Source organism: Panthera leo, chromosome B2 (genome assembly GCF_018350215.1).
Source record: "Panthera leo isolate Ple1 chromosome B2, P.leo_Ple1_pat1.1, whole genome shotgun sequence".
NCBI classification, from domain to species: Eukaryota; Metazoa; Chordata; class Mammalia; order Carnivora; family Felidae; genus Panthera; species Panthera leo.
The window spans coordinates 58,268,587-58,283,735 of record NC_056683.1 but is presented as its reverse complement, the minus strand read 5'-3'; the positions used below and the strand labels follow the sequence as shown (position 1 = coordinate 58,283,735).

General features: G+C 35.1%; 1 protein-coding gene across 1 annotated transcript in view; it reads left to right on the top strand.

The window, feature by feature from the left end:
* The window catches only part of EYS (eyes shut homolog), a 1,768,122-nt gene that overhangs the window by 672,257 nt on the left and 1,080,716 nt on the right, over positions 1–15,149 (top strand). Inside the window, 3 exon segments of the mRNA XM_042939126.1 lie at positions 533–792; positions 10,470–10,566; positions 10,751–10,858. Coding sequence (XP_042795060.1) covers positions 533–792; positions 10,470–10,566; positions 10,751–10,858 — 465 coding nt within the window.

The window sequence follows — 15,149 nt, the reverse complement described above, 5'->3', positions numbered from 1 at the left end:
TTTCTCTTCAATTTTCCCACATTATTCAAATATTAGTAGGAAAGATGTTCTTAAAAGCATGCAAAAGTGAGATGAAAAACTTGCTTAGCATAAGGGAACACCTTGTTATAAATACTCTGGTGATTATAAGAGTCACATGTTGCTAAAGACATTGCATAAATATCATCTCAGGCTTATAAACAGTGAAAATTATTTTGCATAAAAGAAATAATTGAGGAAATTTTGTCAATTGGTAATTAAACTCAATAGTTGCCAAAATTGAAATTGGTAGCGCTGTTGTTCTCTGATCTGTGTCAGTGGCCTACCACGTTAGAAAATGCTTCTTAAATCTTATCTTTGCCATTGCAGTCAGTTTTGCCGTATTATACATTGAATTGTCTCAGGAAATTAGGTAAACGATGTTTCTAAACTATGTTTATTAATCTTGTTATAAATAAAAATACTACAAATTAGTTCAATGTAGTAATACATTCAAAATTCAAAGAATACATTTGAAACAGCACTGTTCATACTTGTTAAAATTTCATTTCAGCTGTGAGTGTACACCTGGATGGACTGGACAAAACTGTAGTGAAGAAATAAATGAATGCGACTCTGACCCATGCATGAATGGAGCTCTTTGTCATGAGTCTTCCATTCCTGGGCACTTTGTATGCCTGTGCCCACCCTTTTATACTGGAAAATTTTGCCATCAACACTATAACCCCTGTGATCCACTCAGCGACCCTTGCAGAAACAACTCAACGTGCTTGACTTTGGTTGATGGAAATCATTATTGTGTGTGTAGAGAAGGTAAGAGCCTATATTTGTTTTAATGTTATATTTCACTTTTTTGTCTGTTTGGTTTATTTTGTTTTTATGGTATTATGACTCCCTAAAAATGGGTGAGAGAAAACTTACATATATACATTGGAGATGGGGGAGTATTTGACTCCAAATATAGGTATATAAACAGACCACAGAAATAATCTAAAAAGTTAACTTAAATAGCATGATGTTGGGGGGCCAGGGGGAGTGGGTGAGGGAAAGGCAAAACTTCATAGATTTGGGCTCTTTTTTTTTGTTTTTTAAGAAATCTTCTCCTATTGTTAATAGCTTCTTTTTCTTGAATTTTGTCCATGTAGTGTTCCTTACAATAGCAGTTAGTTAGAAATGAGCATAGATAGAATCTAGGGTAATCAAATGCTTCACTGTAACTTCCCTCCTGGAGGGATCTATGAACACCATTTATGTCTGCTGTGGTTGCTAAGCCAGTATCATGTGACTCTTGTGGCTACTTTGTGCGCTAAAATAGAGCCTATGAAAGGGATAGAGGACGGGCAGATCACAAAAGACATTATTGGAGCTCCAAATCCAGCTATTCCTGAAGTGAGTAACTTCCGGCTTTCTGGGTCATATCAAGTTATTCAAGGTGCTTGATTGGGATCTCTTCAGATGTAACTGAAAGAAATCTGATTAGTGATCTGATTAGGTGATCTGCATAAATGTTTACTGCTCATGTATTGCTGACTACTCAAGAGCTATTACTATCTTCAGCAGGAATGCTTCTATCATAAAACTAGCACATTGTCATTATAACTGGAATGTGTTTGTCATAAGCACAATATAAAAACCATGTTGTGTATAAAAGCCTACAACTGTTAGTTATTTTCTAATGCCAACTTATGGGTTCATGTCTCTTTCCTTGTTACTGATTCTACTAGAATAGATGTTTATTACAATTAAGGATAGTGCTTCTTTACTCTTCTGTCCCAAAAGGTCAGCTTAGACTGTACCAATTAATTGGTATCTTAGTCAAAGCTGTTTTTGTTTGTTTTTATGAAACCTCTAGAAATTTCTGATGTATAAGAAAATCTATTGTAAGGATATAGAGGCAAGTCCTTGAATGTACATACATGACAGAAACTTCTGGACCTTAGGAGGGATTGGAACTACAAAGTGGAAAGCCATTAGCAATTGTTTTTGCAAAAATGACATGGGCTGTATAAAACAAATAATATGGGCATATAAGGTATATGGATAAATGTTTGCAGGAATGATTCAGGAAAAGCAAGATAGGAAAAAATGTGAGGGGAACACCTAATACCCTGAAACCCTCAGTAATTATAAAGTAAATAATTTAAATGAAGAATTTTCCTTTTAATAAATGTTGAGTGTGAAACTTTATGAAATATTATTCAGTAGCAAGGGAGGAGCTGATTTATTTAGCAGGATTACTCTGTGATGCTTTACTTAGCCTACTAATATATTCTCAGAATAGAAGTAATGGATAATATTTATTGAGAGGCAGTAGCCTATTTCCTCTATTAAAATAAAACCTCCTCTATTTTTGCCAAAGACAGTTTTCTACAAGACAGGTATATTTTGGGGGCATGTTATTTTTTTCCATATAAATTTTTTGACAATTTATTTGTAATTCACAGATGTACTTAATGAATTTATATAATCTAGTGAGATTCCTTTCCTGTTGAGGGATGAAGGAAAAATAAGTTCAGAGATATCATAAAACCTTATCAACTATCATATTAGTAATAATATTTTCTAACCTCATGAACATCACAAAAATATCTTGAGGACAATTTAGATTTATTTCATCTTGTATATTAGTAAAATCTTGTTGGTTTATTTTTTTTCTTGAAAATTCATCGTTCTACTTAAGGGTTTAAGAGAGATATGAGCACTGAAATCAATGCTTTGGACAGAGTAGTGGGCTGGCACAACGAATCATGTGTTTCTAACTGTGATTCAGCACAAAGAGATATTTGAAGTGTACATCGTTTCTAAACTATTTTGCTTCATATATATATTTATGTATACATGTATATGTGTGTGTGTGTGTATATATATATATATATATGTGTATATATATATATATATATATATATACACACATATATATATATATATATATGTATTTGAAACTGAAATTTTTTTTGAAACCTAAGGAAATGTAGGAGTAAGTTTCTGTAAATGAGATCTAACTACTGTAAAAAATGTTTACTCACTATTCCCTTTAATACTTCAACCTCTGTAGCATATCATACTGAAGCCTGTGACATTGCTTTAAAAAACTACCTCAAAATATTAAAAAGAGGGTGACTGTGGAATAGCTTAGACACTATGCCCTGAGTTACTTTAATACTTGTTGTTTGAAAAAGTATCTACGTCAAAGGCATCATACTATTTTTTTAAGGAAAATATTCTGATCAAATTCAATTTTGAAAGTACTGAAATTTAAGGGCCACCTGGGTACCTCAGTCTGTTAAGCATCCAACTCTTGATTTCAGCTCAGGTCATGATCTCACAGTTCTTGAGAGATTGAGTCCCATGTTGGGCTTTGGACTGATAGAGCAGGATTAGGATTCTCTTAGAATTCTGTCTCCTTTCTCTCACCTCCCCTGCTCGCACACACTCTCTCTCTTTCTCTCAAAATAAATAAACTTAAAACAAACAAACAAAATAATAAAAGTACTGAAATTTAAAACCATGAAGAATTCTAAGACTTAACCTCATATATAGATACAGGATTTAGAAGCTCCACTGGAATTCTTTGCAAGCTGTTAGTGTTTGCTAAGTGCCTAGGATATAGGGTATCATGAGGAAAGAGATTTAAGGCTTAAGGTCTTGGAGTTCAGCATATGCGTTTTTGAAATTCTGTTCACAGTTTTTACTCAGTCTGTATGGTCTATCACAATTTAAATATGAATATAAATAAAACCTCAAAGCCAGAGTAGTAATGTGACTATGTACTAGATAACTAAATTATAAATGGCATTAAAATTCACTCTGAAGAACAGCAACTAGAATAACTGATACTATGATTCATCCCAAATAGAATGCTTACCAGGTAAACTACTTTGGTTAGTGTGATTGAAACTTAGAGTCAAAACAATCTAATCCATTTGGGTACAGTGTGAGCAACTTAAAAATTATAAGTGTAGTAAAACACCAGAACTATGGTGATCATGTTTTGCAAGAGAAAGTAAAGGCAGTGCTTTGTCTTCTGTTTAGAACTGAGGTAAGTTAACTTTATCCCTATGAACATTCACCATTTTCTAGTGAAAAATAGGTAGATAGAAAGGTGTCTACTAGTAACAATTCAATACAGGTTTGTTTTGTATCTAATCTTATTTGTTTAAATAATTTCTGTGGTAAAAAAAAAAAAATAAGTGCTTTAATAAATATAAAAATAGCACATAGAAAGACAAATATGATTCTTCAAGATTCCTGGAAACAAATGGGTTACTTTAGGTACCTTATATAAAGTGTTAGGTTTTGGTGATTTAGTATGCAATCAATTAGCTTACCTCAACATTTATGCTATATATATATATATATTTTTTTTTTTTTTTTTTTTTTTTTTTTTTTTTTTTGTCTCTCTGAACTATGCTCTGCCCAATCTTGCTAATAGATGTTGGTAGGGTTCTAGAAATCTAAAAATTGTATTCTTTATTAACTGATTCAACAAACACATATTGATTTCCTACCATGTGTCAAGTCTTGAAACAGGTTCTGGGGAAATTAAGCATGGCAAAGACACACCCTCAAGGAACTTAAGTTCAAGGAAAGACACATAAATTAACTAACCATTAAAGTACCACGTTCCTACTTTGTAGATGCAAAGGTTGTTATGGAGTGTGAGAGCTCTGAGTTATGTTCCACATGATTCATAAGAGGATCCCCAGCAGCCTTGGAGCCTTCATTGCCCGTCACAGTAGCCTACTCATTAAGCCCCTCTCTCCCCTGTTTTATCTCCCCACTCCCTTGCAGGAATTCCTGGGATCACCTCTCAAATAAGCTACCTGAGTACATATTATTATCTCATATTCTTATTTTGGAAGAGCTCAAGCTAAGAGAGATAGAAAATTCCATCTCTCTGGCAATTATGATTGATCCACATCAGCATGGGACTGGAATATTGTCACTGAGAGCCCTTCCTTGGAATTGACACTAAGGAAAGAGGCTTCTTCTTTTTTCCAGAGTTTTTCAGTGGATGCAGCCAACTCCATGTTCTCTTCACATGGAGATCTGAATTCACTAGGAGAGAAGTGTTTGTGAAAGAATAACTCATCCTGGCAGTTCCTATGGTTCTTTTATAAATTCTACAGACTATGGGGCATCCTTCCAGCAAATGCCATTCCTTCTATCTAGCTTAGTATTTTTGTTTATATTGTATGTGATCAAAAGAGTGATTTCTAATGCATATAGTAAAGGGAAAGAGCTAATAAAGTTCAAGAGGTTGAACAAATGCAGTTCAACTTCAGACTGGTAGAAATGAAATATAAGAATGGCATGAGGGTTACGATACAGAGGTAGAGATGACTATAGATAAAATGCATGTGGATAAAATGAGTACAGCATACAGTGGAGTTATTAGTATGTGTGTGTACAGTGGGAGACCTAAAACCATTTCAGCTTAAAGTATATTTTGTTTTTCATACTCTCTTTAGGAAAGCTTCTTTATCTTTCTACTTTGAATTATATCTTTGTTTGTAGGCAAGGACACCACCTTATCCACTACTTTTAATTTACAGGGCTTAGTTTCCAAAAGTACCCACTTCATCCATATGTCTCCAAGGTGAAAGGAGCAAAAGTTCTTTTTTTTTAAATTTTTTAATGTTTATTGATTTTTGAAATAGAAAGACAGAGAGTGTGTGAACTGGGGAGGGGCAGAGGGAGGGAGACACAGAATCCAAAGCAGGTTCCGGGCTCTGAGCTGTCAGCACAGAGCCTGATGTGGGGCTCGAATTTACCAACTGAGATCATGACCTGAGCTGAAGTCAGAGGCTTAACCAACTGAGCCACCCAGGTGCCCCAGAGCAAAAGTTTTTTAAAATGACACTTTACAAAGGATTAGAATGTGGCAAAGAGTACTTGTAAAATATCACAGTGGAAGGAAGAATCAAATCATTTACATGTACTGTCGATTTACAATTGGGATTCTAAGCATGATGGATTTGTAGTACCAGAGGAAGCAAGTAGTTACATTCAAATGTGTCTATTACTCCAACACATATACAATTACTACGTAATGCCATGTTACCTGAGGTGTATAATTCCAAGCACCAAATAAATGTGTCACTTGACAATATAGTTTGTCTAAATTAAAAATTACTCTTTTTGAGAATTAAAAATATGTGCTTATGTTGGTAGCATGTATCTATTAGGTTTAAAGAGCTGTAGATATTTATATTGGGGAAATTCTTCAGAGAAAATATATATTGTTGCTAGTTAACTTTAAAAACATGTCAATAATTTATTGTATTTTAAAATATTAGCTTTAAGAGGTTCCTGGGTGGCTCAGTCGGTTGAGAATCTAACTTCAGCTCAGGTCATGATCTCATGGCTCATGAATTCGAGCCCCGTGTTGGGCTCTGTGTTGACAGCTCAGAGCCTGGAGCCTGTTTCAGATTCTGTGTCTCCCTCTCCCTCTGCCCCTCTCCAACTCTCTGTGTCTCTCTCTCAAAAATAAATTAAAACATCAAAAATTTTTAAAGAAAATTTCAGCTTTTATACTCATTTTTTTTAATTTTCTTAAAATCAGTGTTAAAACCATATTAAGCCTACTAGAAATTAGTTCTGTCTTTTCTATTTCATAGAGTTAAATGCAACTGTTTTGTAATAGTTGGTTAATTTTTCAAGACAATGCTAATATTTGTATTATATTGTTTTAAAATAAAAATAAAACAATATTTTTAAAAAAATTCTGACTTGCCAAGAGAAAGATATCTTTTTTGTTGTAGTTGTTTTCATAAAGTTTTAAAATCTAGATAAATTAAAATTTTTAAATAAAAATATAGGGACACCTGTGTAGCTCTGGTGGTTGAGTGTCAGACTCTTGATTTTGGCTCGGGTCATGGGTCGAGCCCCACATAGGGTTTAGTGCTGAAAATGCAACCTGCTTAAGATTCTCTCTCTCTTTCTCTTTGTCTCTCTTTCTCTCTCTCACTGTCTCTCTCTCTCTGCTGCCTCTGTCCCCCACTTATATGCCCTCTCTCTCTCTCTCGGAAAAAGAAAGAAAAAAGAAAAATAATGTCTTTCTAATGCTTTTGAAAATCATTAACTTTTAATATTTTTAGTTTTTATTTTAAAATGTATGATTTTAACACTAACTTATTGAATACATAAAAGATATGCTCTAGTTTTCCCCCTATTTACTTTCATTCCTAGTTCCAAGTGGTATTACTTCTAATGGGAGAGTTGTCAAGGTATAGCCCTGAATAATAAAATGTTTCTTAATCGAGTTTCACGAAAATCGAACTATTGTTAATGTACTTTAATCTATGATATCCCCGGGGCGCCTGGGTGGCTCAGTCGGTTAAGCGTGTGACTTCAGCTCAGGTCACGATCTCATGGTCGTGAGTTCGAGTCCCGCATCGGGCTCTGGGCTGATGGCTCAGAGCCTGGAGCCTGCTTCGGATTCTGTGTCTCCCTCTCTCTCTGCCCCTCTCCCGTTCATGCTGTGTCTCTCTCTGTCTCAAAAATAAATAAACGTTAAAAACATTAAAAAAAAAATAATCTATGATATCCCCTCTAAAGAATCATGTGAAAACGATTTTTTTTAGAAATGAGAAAATATTAAGTGATTTTAAAGATTATGCCTATAGTTGACACTGATTTGGCTCCTAAACATGAACAGTAAGTTTAGTAACTTACCATTATGCTTTAGAGGATGAGAAAATGTAAAAATATTTATTGATTAGTCACATGCATTCTCTATGACAATGTATAGGCAAGACATTATAAGAAAATCAGTTTGTGTATAAAAAACCCTATTGCAGTTAATAGAGTCAGCTTAATAGTCTGGATAGGGATAAATAACTGGAGAGTAGCATGGAATGACTTAACTGTACTTATAAAGTTTTGACAGACTTTTAGTTGTCACTGCATATATTCAAAACAAATACCCTTCACACGAATGAATATCTGCTTCTAACACCAAGGACTATGGAAAGTATAGTTTAGGACTAAGTATATATACATTTTTCTCCTTTAAACCCCCCAAACACAAGCTTTCTTAGCAAAGCTTCAGTTTATTTTAAATGCACTCTGTGTCTACTTTATTTCTTTCTCCCAATGTCTATTGAATTGTAGCAATCTAATTTCCTCAACCCATTGACATGTTGCTGGTTGGTAACAAAGCTCCATCTCAGAAATGTCAAACTAAATGAATAAGGCAAAATCACAAGCACAAGGTTATTCTGTGAGCTGCCTGAGTTTCCAGGTTCTGAATGTTCTTCTGATTTATCAGCCCAGCTGAACTCAGGGAGGTACACTGGCACCACTTCTCTAGCTAGCCAATGCCTCTGAGTTCCAGTGCCTCAAACGAACACTTCTAAGAAACAGCTTAGTGTCAGAAGACTCTACCTCCTAGAGAAAGCTAGTCATGCTTGAAGTAGGAATAGTGTAATGCATCCACTGTTCTAAATCTTTAACTTTTTTTACATATATACGTTAAAAAAAGCTTATTATGTTATTTATAACTATGCTATAACAGTTATAATTTAAATAGGATAGCATTATTGGATTGATTGATGAATGGTGAAATGTGTTGGAATGATACCCTTGCTTACCTAAAATTAGGAGAACCGTATTAACTTGGAAATAACTCTTTTTAATTTTATTTTTAATACTGACAATACAAACCTAGTACATGAATGAAATTGTAAGCATGAAACTTCAGAACTTAACTTGCAGGCTTTGATAATTGAGTAAGAAAAAAATAGGACAAATTAATAATGATGCTTGTCCTAAAGACTACCTAATCTGCTAGACACATAGGCACTGTAGGTTTCTTCTGATAAGTGTTTCATAGTGCATCTTTATTCCGTCTTTCTACTTCTAACCTATTGTCATCTCTATATTTAAAGTGAATTTCTTTTAGAAATCATGTAGTTGGTTCTGTTGTTTTATTTAGCCTGGCTGTCACTGCCTTTTATTGAAGTGTTTTTTTTAAACCACATTTGATATAAATATTGGTGTATAGTGGCTCTTAATGAATCATCTTGCTATTTGTTTTCTACTTTCTGTGGTACCATATCTCTACTTTGTTCCTTTTTACTCTTGCCTTCTTTTGGATTAAGTTTATGTTTAAGTTTCCATATTATCTCCCACCTAAAAGCAGCCAGATTTTATAAGAGGTAATACCAGCTTTCCAAACTCCCAAGTAGAAGCAGGTTTGCCACTTGACTTGGTGGTAGACACCACAGAGAATGGCAATGGCTAATAGCACGACGTGAAAGGATAAAGTAGGACAAGCCCATGTTCTCTCCTGGGACTGTAAATGGGGAAGTGTAGAGGACATTCCACTCAGCAGTAGATGCTGAAGCTAAAAGATCATGATAATAGAAATAGAGACCAAAGAAGCAGTGCTATATCATCTCCATGCTGATATTACAAATGATTTGAAACTTTCAACGTGAAGAGATACTGGAAGATAGAAAGAGGAGGAGAAACTTTATGAGATAGAACTGTGGTAGGAAGATGGCCATTCATGGGTCCCTAGATCATGCTCTTTGAGATCCTAGCCTATATGCCAATAAAAATTACAGGTTTTACAGAACAACTTGAATGACATGTTCTTGAAACTAAAAAATCTGAGTAGATATTGTCATTTGTAATGTCAGAAATTTGCAATTATTTGGCACTTAGTTATAGCACTGGAAAAGTAAGATAAAGGAAAATCCTCTTGTTTCATACATTCTCTAACTAGTATTACAAAAATATTAGCAAGAAAAATGAGTATAAGACTATATTTCAATTTACCTAGTTAATATAGAAATATGGAAATAATTGTTTAAATTGTCATCATAAATATTAAAATATTAAATGCATTTTAAAAAGTGATATACTGATTTTTTTCTGACACAAGTGTTGAAATAATTACAAGTGCCTCTCATAATTCTGTACATTTTTTTTCATGTTCTTTGTTTTTTAAAAAAATAACTGGCATGTGTTTAAATGGATGACTGATTATGTAGTTATGGATCAAAATAATTTGTTTTCTTTGAATCACTTGGATATGGAAAGTAATTAAATAATTTGCCTCATCTGCTAACTGCCTTGAATAAATTTGATTGCTGAAGCTCAATTTTATGTTAAGATCAGCCGTCACATTAATTCATTTCCTTCCCAGATTGTTTCAGTTCTTCTTGTTCAAACATTTAAATACCTTAAAACAACAGCAACATTAGCAACGACCCCACTTTCCCAAAGGATTGAGTAAAATATTCCTCCCCTGATTCTTTCATTTGAACTCATTAATTAGAAACTAACATAATTTTATTCATATGTTATGTGAAATAGAGTTATATGAGAGGCCATAGATGAGGTGTTTTCTCTTTCTTTATTTAATTTTTTTTTCCCGTAAACTTCCACTAAGAGCATATTCTCCAGACTCTTTACCACTGACTGATTTTCACACTCTAAAGTGAGGATTGCTCATCTATATCCATCTCATCTTTCTGCAGGATTTGAGGGTGAACATTGTGAAATTAATGTGAATGAGTGCTTCTCTCTTCCCTGCCAGAATCATGGTGACTGCGAAGATGGAGTCAACAATTTCAGGTACAGAAAACCCCAAAATATCTGGATTCAAGTTTATGCATCTAGATGTATCTAAATATATCCATGTTTATAATTTCAGTTAAACAACATTTCTGGTTATTAACAATTTGCCATGCTACAATTATTTGAAGCTTTGACTTTGTATGTTTATATTAATGGAGTCATTAAATGTCTTGTTTAAAAGATGTATTTGCAGACCTGGGTTTTCTGGACCTCTATGTGATCTTGATACAAATGAGTGTTCTTCTAGACCTTGCAAAAATAATGGAACCTGCGTGGATCTGTCAAACAGGTTAGAGACTACATTTACTGATTCAGTTATTTTATATACATGATATTTAAACAGTAAAGTGAACATATATGCACCCATCATTCAACTTAAGCAGAATATTCCCAGTATCCTTAACCCAAGTACTTACTTGCTTAAACCCAAGTACTCCTCTACTCTTCCATACAATTGTATTGAATATCATGATTTTTGTAGTTGTTCAACCAAGATTTTATTTTGTGTTTGTTTTTTAAGTTTTATTAAAATTTCAGTTAGTTAACATACAGGGTAATATTAGTTTCAGGTATACAATATAGTCATTCAACACTTCCATACATCACCTGATGCTCATCACAAGTGCTCTCCTTAATCCCCATCATCTATTTAACCCATTACCTTGCCTTTAACATACACTATCAAGTTGGGGCACATGAGTGGCTCAGTCAGTTGAGCACCGGACTTTAGCCCAGGTCATGATCAACTTCAGCCCAGTTCACAGGTTCGTGAACCTGTGGGGCCCTGTGCTGATGGCTCAGAGCCTGGAGCCTGCTTCGGATTCTGCACATCCTTTCTGCCTCTCCCCCACCCATGCTCTCTTTCTCTCTCTCTCTCTCTCTCAAAAAATGAGTAAACACTTAAAAAATATACAGCATTAACCATTTCATTTGTATGCCTGCCTCAATAAAGCACTTAGCTTGCATATTAATATAAGTGAAATAATATTGTGTATCATCTTCAGAAACAATTCATTTTGTTAAATATTTCTGCATTATTCATGTATCAGTTGCTCAGTTTTAATTGTTGTAGAATATTCCATTTAAACATGTGCCAACATTTGTTTATCATTCTCCTGATCATAGATATCTGGTTTATTTGACTCTTCTTTCTTAAACATAATAATATCATTTTGGTTTTCAAATATTTCCCCAATACACAAGTACTAATGTTACCTTAGTTTGGTATCTAAAAATGGAATAATTGCACTATTGAGTAGATGTTTTCACATGTATTATATCGTTTTTTTTCTTTTTTTTTTTTCTTTTTTTTTATTTTTTAATATATGAAATTTACTGTCAAATTGGTTTCCATACAACACCCAGTGCTCATCCCAAAAGGTGCCCTCCTCAATACCCATCACCCACCCTGCCCTCCCTCCCACCCCCCATCAACCCTCAGTTTGTTCTCAGTTTTTAACAGTCTCTAATGCTTTGGCTCTCTCCCACTCTAACCTCTTTTTTTTTTTTTTTTTTTCCTTCCCCTCCCCCATGGGTTTCTGTTATGTTTCTCAGGATCCACATAAGAGTGAAACCATATGGTATCTGTCTTTCTCTGTATGGCTTATTTCACTTAGCATCACACTCTCCAGTTCCATCCATGTTGCTACAAAAGGCCATATTTCATTTTTTCTCATTGCCACGTAGTATTCCATTGTGTATATAAACCACAATTTCTTTATCCATTCATCAGTTGATGGACATTTGGGCTCTTTCCATAATTTGGCTATTGTTGAGAGTGCCGCTATAAACATTGGGGTACAGGTGCCCCTATGCATCAGTACTCCTGTATCCCTTGGATAAATTCCTAGCAGTGCTATTGCTGGGTCATAGGGTAGGTCTATTTTTAATTTTCTGAGGAACCTCCACACTGCTTTCCAGAGCGGCTGCACCAATTTGCATTCCCACCAACAGTGCAAGAGGGTTCCTGTTTCTCCACATCCTCTCCAGCATCTATAGTCTCCTGATTTCTTCATTTTGGCCACTCTGACTGGCATGAGGTGGTATCTGAGTGTGGTTTTGATTTGTATTTCCCTGATAAGGAGCGACGTTGAACATCTTTTCATGTGCCTGTTGGCCATCCGGATGTCTTCTTTAGAGAAGTGTCTATTCATGTTTTCTGCCCATTTCTTCACTGGGTTATTTGTTTTTCTGGTGTGGAGTTTGATGAGCTCTTTATAGATTTTGGATACTAGCCCTTTGTCCGATGTGTCATTTGCAAATATCTTTTCCCATTCCGTTGGTTGCCTTTTAGTTTTGTTGGTTGTTTCCTTTGCTGTGCAGAAGCTTTTTATCTTCATAAGGTCCCAGTAATTCACTTTTGCTTTTAATTCCCTTGCCTTTGGGGATGTGCCGAGTAAGAGATTGCTACGGCTGAGGTCAGAGAGGTCTTTTCCTGCTTTCTCCTCTAAGGTTTTGATGGTTTCCTGTCTCACATTCAGGTCCTTTATCCATTTTGAGTTTATTTTTGTGAATGGTGTGAGAAAGTGGTCTAGTTTCAACCTTCTGCATGTTGCTGTCCAGTTCTCCCAGCACCATTTGTTAAAGAGACTGTCTTTTTTCCATTGGATGTTCTTTCCTGCTTTGTCAAAGATGAGTTGGCCATACGTTTGTGGGTCTAGTTCTGGGGTTTCTATTCTATTCCATTGGTCTATGTGTCTGTTTTTATGCCAATACCATGCTGTCTTGATGATTACACCTTTGTAGTAGAGGCTAAAGTCTGGGATTGTGATGCCTCCTGCTTTGGTCTTCTTCTTCAAAATTACTTTGGCTATTCGGGGTCTTTTGTGGTTCCATATGAATTTTAGGATTGCTTGTTCTAGTTTCGAGAAGAATGCTGGTGCAATTTTGATTGGGATTGCATTGAATGTGTAGATAGCTTTGGGTAGTATTGACATTTTGACAATATTTATTCTTCCAATCCATGAGCAGGGAATGTCTTTCCATTTCTTTATATCTTCTTCAATTACCTGCATAAGCTTTCTATAGTTTTCAGCATACAGATCTTTTACATCTTTGGTTAGATTTATTCCTAGGTATTTTATGCTTCTTGGTGCAATTGTGAATGGGATCAGTTTCTTCATTTGTCTTTCTGTTGCTTCATTGTTAGTGTATAAGAATGCAACTGATTTCTGCACATTGATTTTGTATCCTGCAACTTTGCTGAATTCATGTATCAGTTCTAGCAGACTTTTGGTGGAGTCTATCGGATTTTCCATGTATAATATCATGTCATCTGCAAAAAGCGAAAGCTTGACTTCATCTTTGCCAATTTTGATGCCTTTGATTTCCTTTTGTTGTCTGATTGCTGATGCTAGAACTTCCAGCACTATATTAAACAGCAGCGGTGACAGTGGGCATCCCTGTCGTGTTCCTGATCTCAGGGAAAAAGCTCTCAGTTTTTCCCCGTTGAGGATGATGTTAGCTGTGGGCTTTTCATAAATGGCCTTTATGATCTTTAAGTATGTTCCTTCTATCCCGACTTTCTCAAGGGTTTTTATTAAGAAAGGGTGCTGGATTTTGTCAAAGGCCTTTTCTGCATCGATTGACAGGATCATATGGTTCTTCTCTTTTTTTTTGTTAATGTGATGTATCACGTTGATCGATTTGCGAATGTTGAACCAGCCCTGCATCCCAGGAATGAATCCCACTTGATCATGGTGAATAATTCTTTTTATATGCTGTTGAATTCGATTTGCTAGTATCTTATTAAGAATTTTTGCATCCATATTCATCAGGGATATTGGCCTGTAGTTCTCTTTTTTTACTGGGTCTCTGTCTGGTTTAGGAATCAAAGTAATACTGGCTTCATAGAATGAGTCTGGAAGTTTTCCTTCCCTTTCTATTTCTTGGAATAGCTTGAGAAGGATAGGTATTATCTCTGCTTTAAATGTCTGGTAGAACTCCCCTGGGAAGCCATCTGGTCCTGGACTCTTATTTGTTGGGAGATTTTTGATAACCGATTCAATTTCTTCGCTGGTTATGGGTCTGTTCAAGCTTTCTATTTCCTCCTGATTGAGTTTTGGAAGAGTGTGGGTGTTTAGAAATTTGTCCATTTCTTCCAGGTTGTCCAATTTGCTGGCATATAATTTTTCATAGTATTCCCTGATAATTGTTTGTATCTCTGAGGGATTGGTTGTAATCATTCCATTTTCATTCATGATTTTATCTATTTGGGTCATCTCCCTTTTCTTTTTGAGAAGCCTGGCTAGAGGTTTGTCAATTTTGTTTATTTTTTCACAAAACCAACTCTTGGTTTCGTTGATCTGCTCTACAGTTTTTTTAGATTCTATATTGTTTATTTCTGCTCTGATCTTTATGATTTCTCTTCTTCTGCTGGGTTTAGGCTGCCTTTGCTGTTCTGCTTCTATTTCCTTTAGGTGTGCTGTTAGATTTTGTATTTGGGATTTTTCTTGTTTCTTGAGATAGGCCTGGATTGCAATGTATTTTCCTCTCAGGACTGCCTTCGCTGCATCCCAAAGCGTTTGGATTGTTGTATTTTCATTTTCGTTTGTTTCCATATATGTTTTAATTTCTTCTCT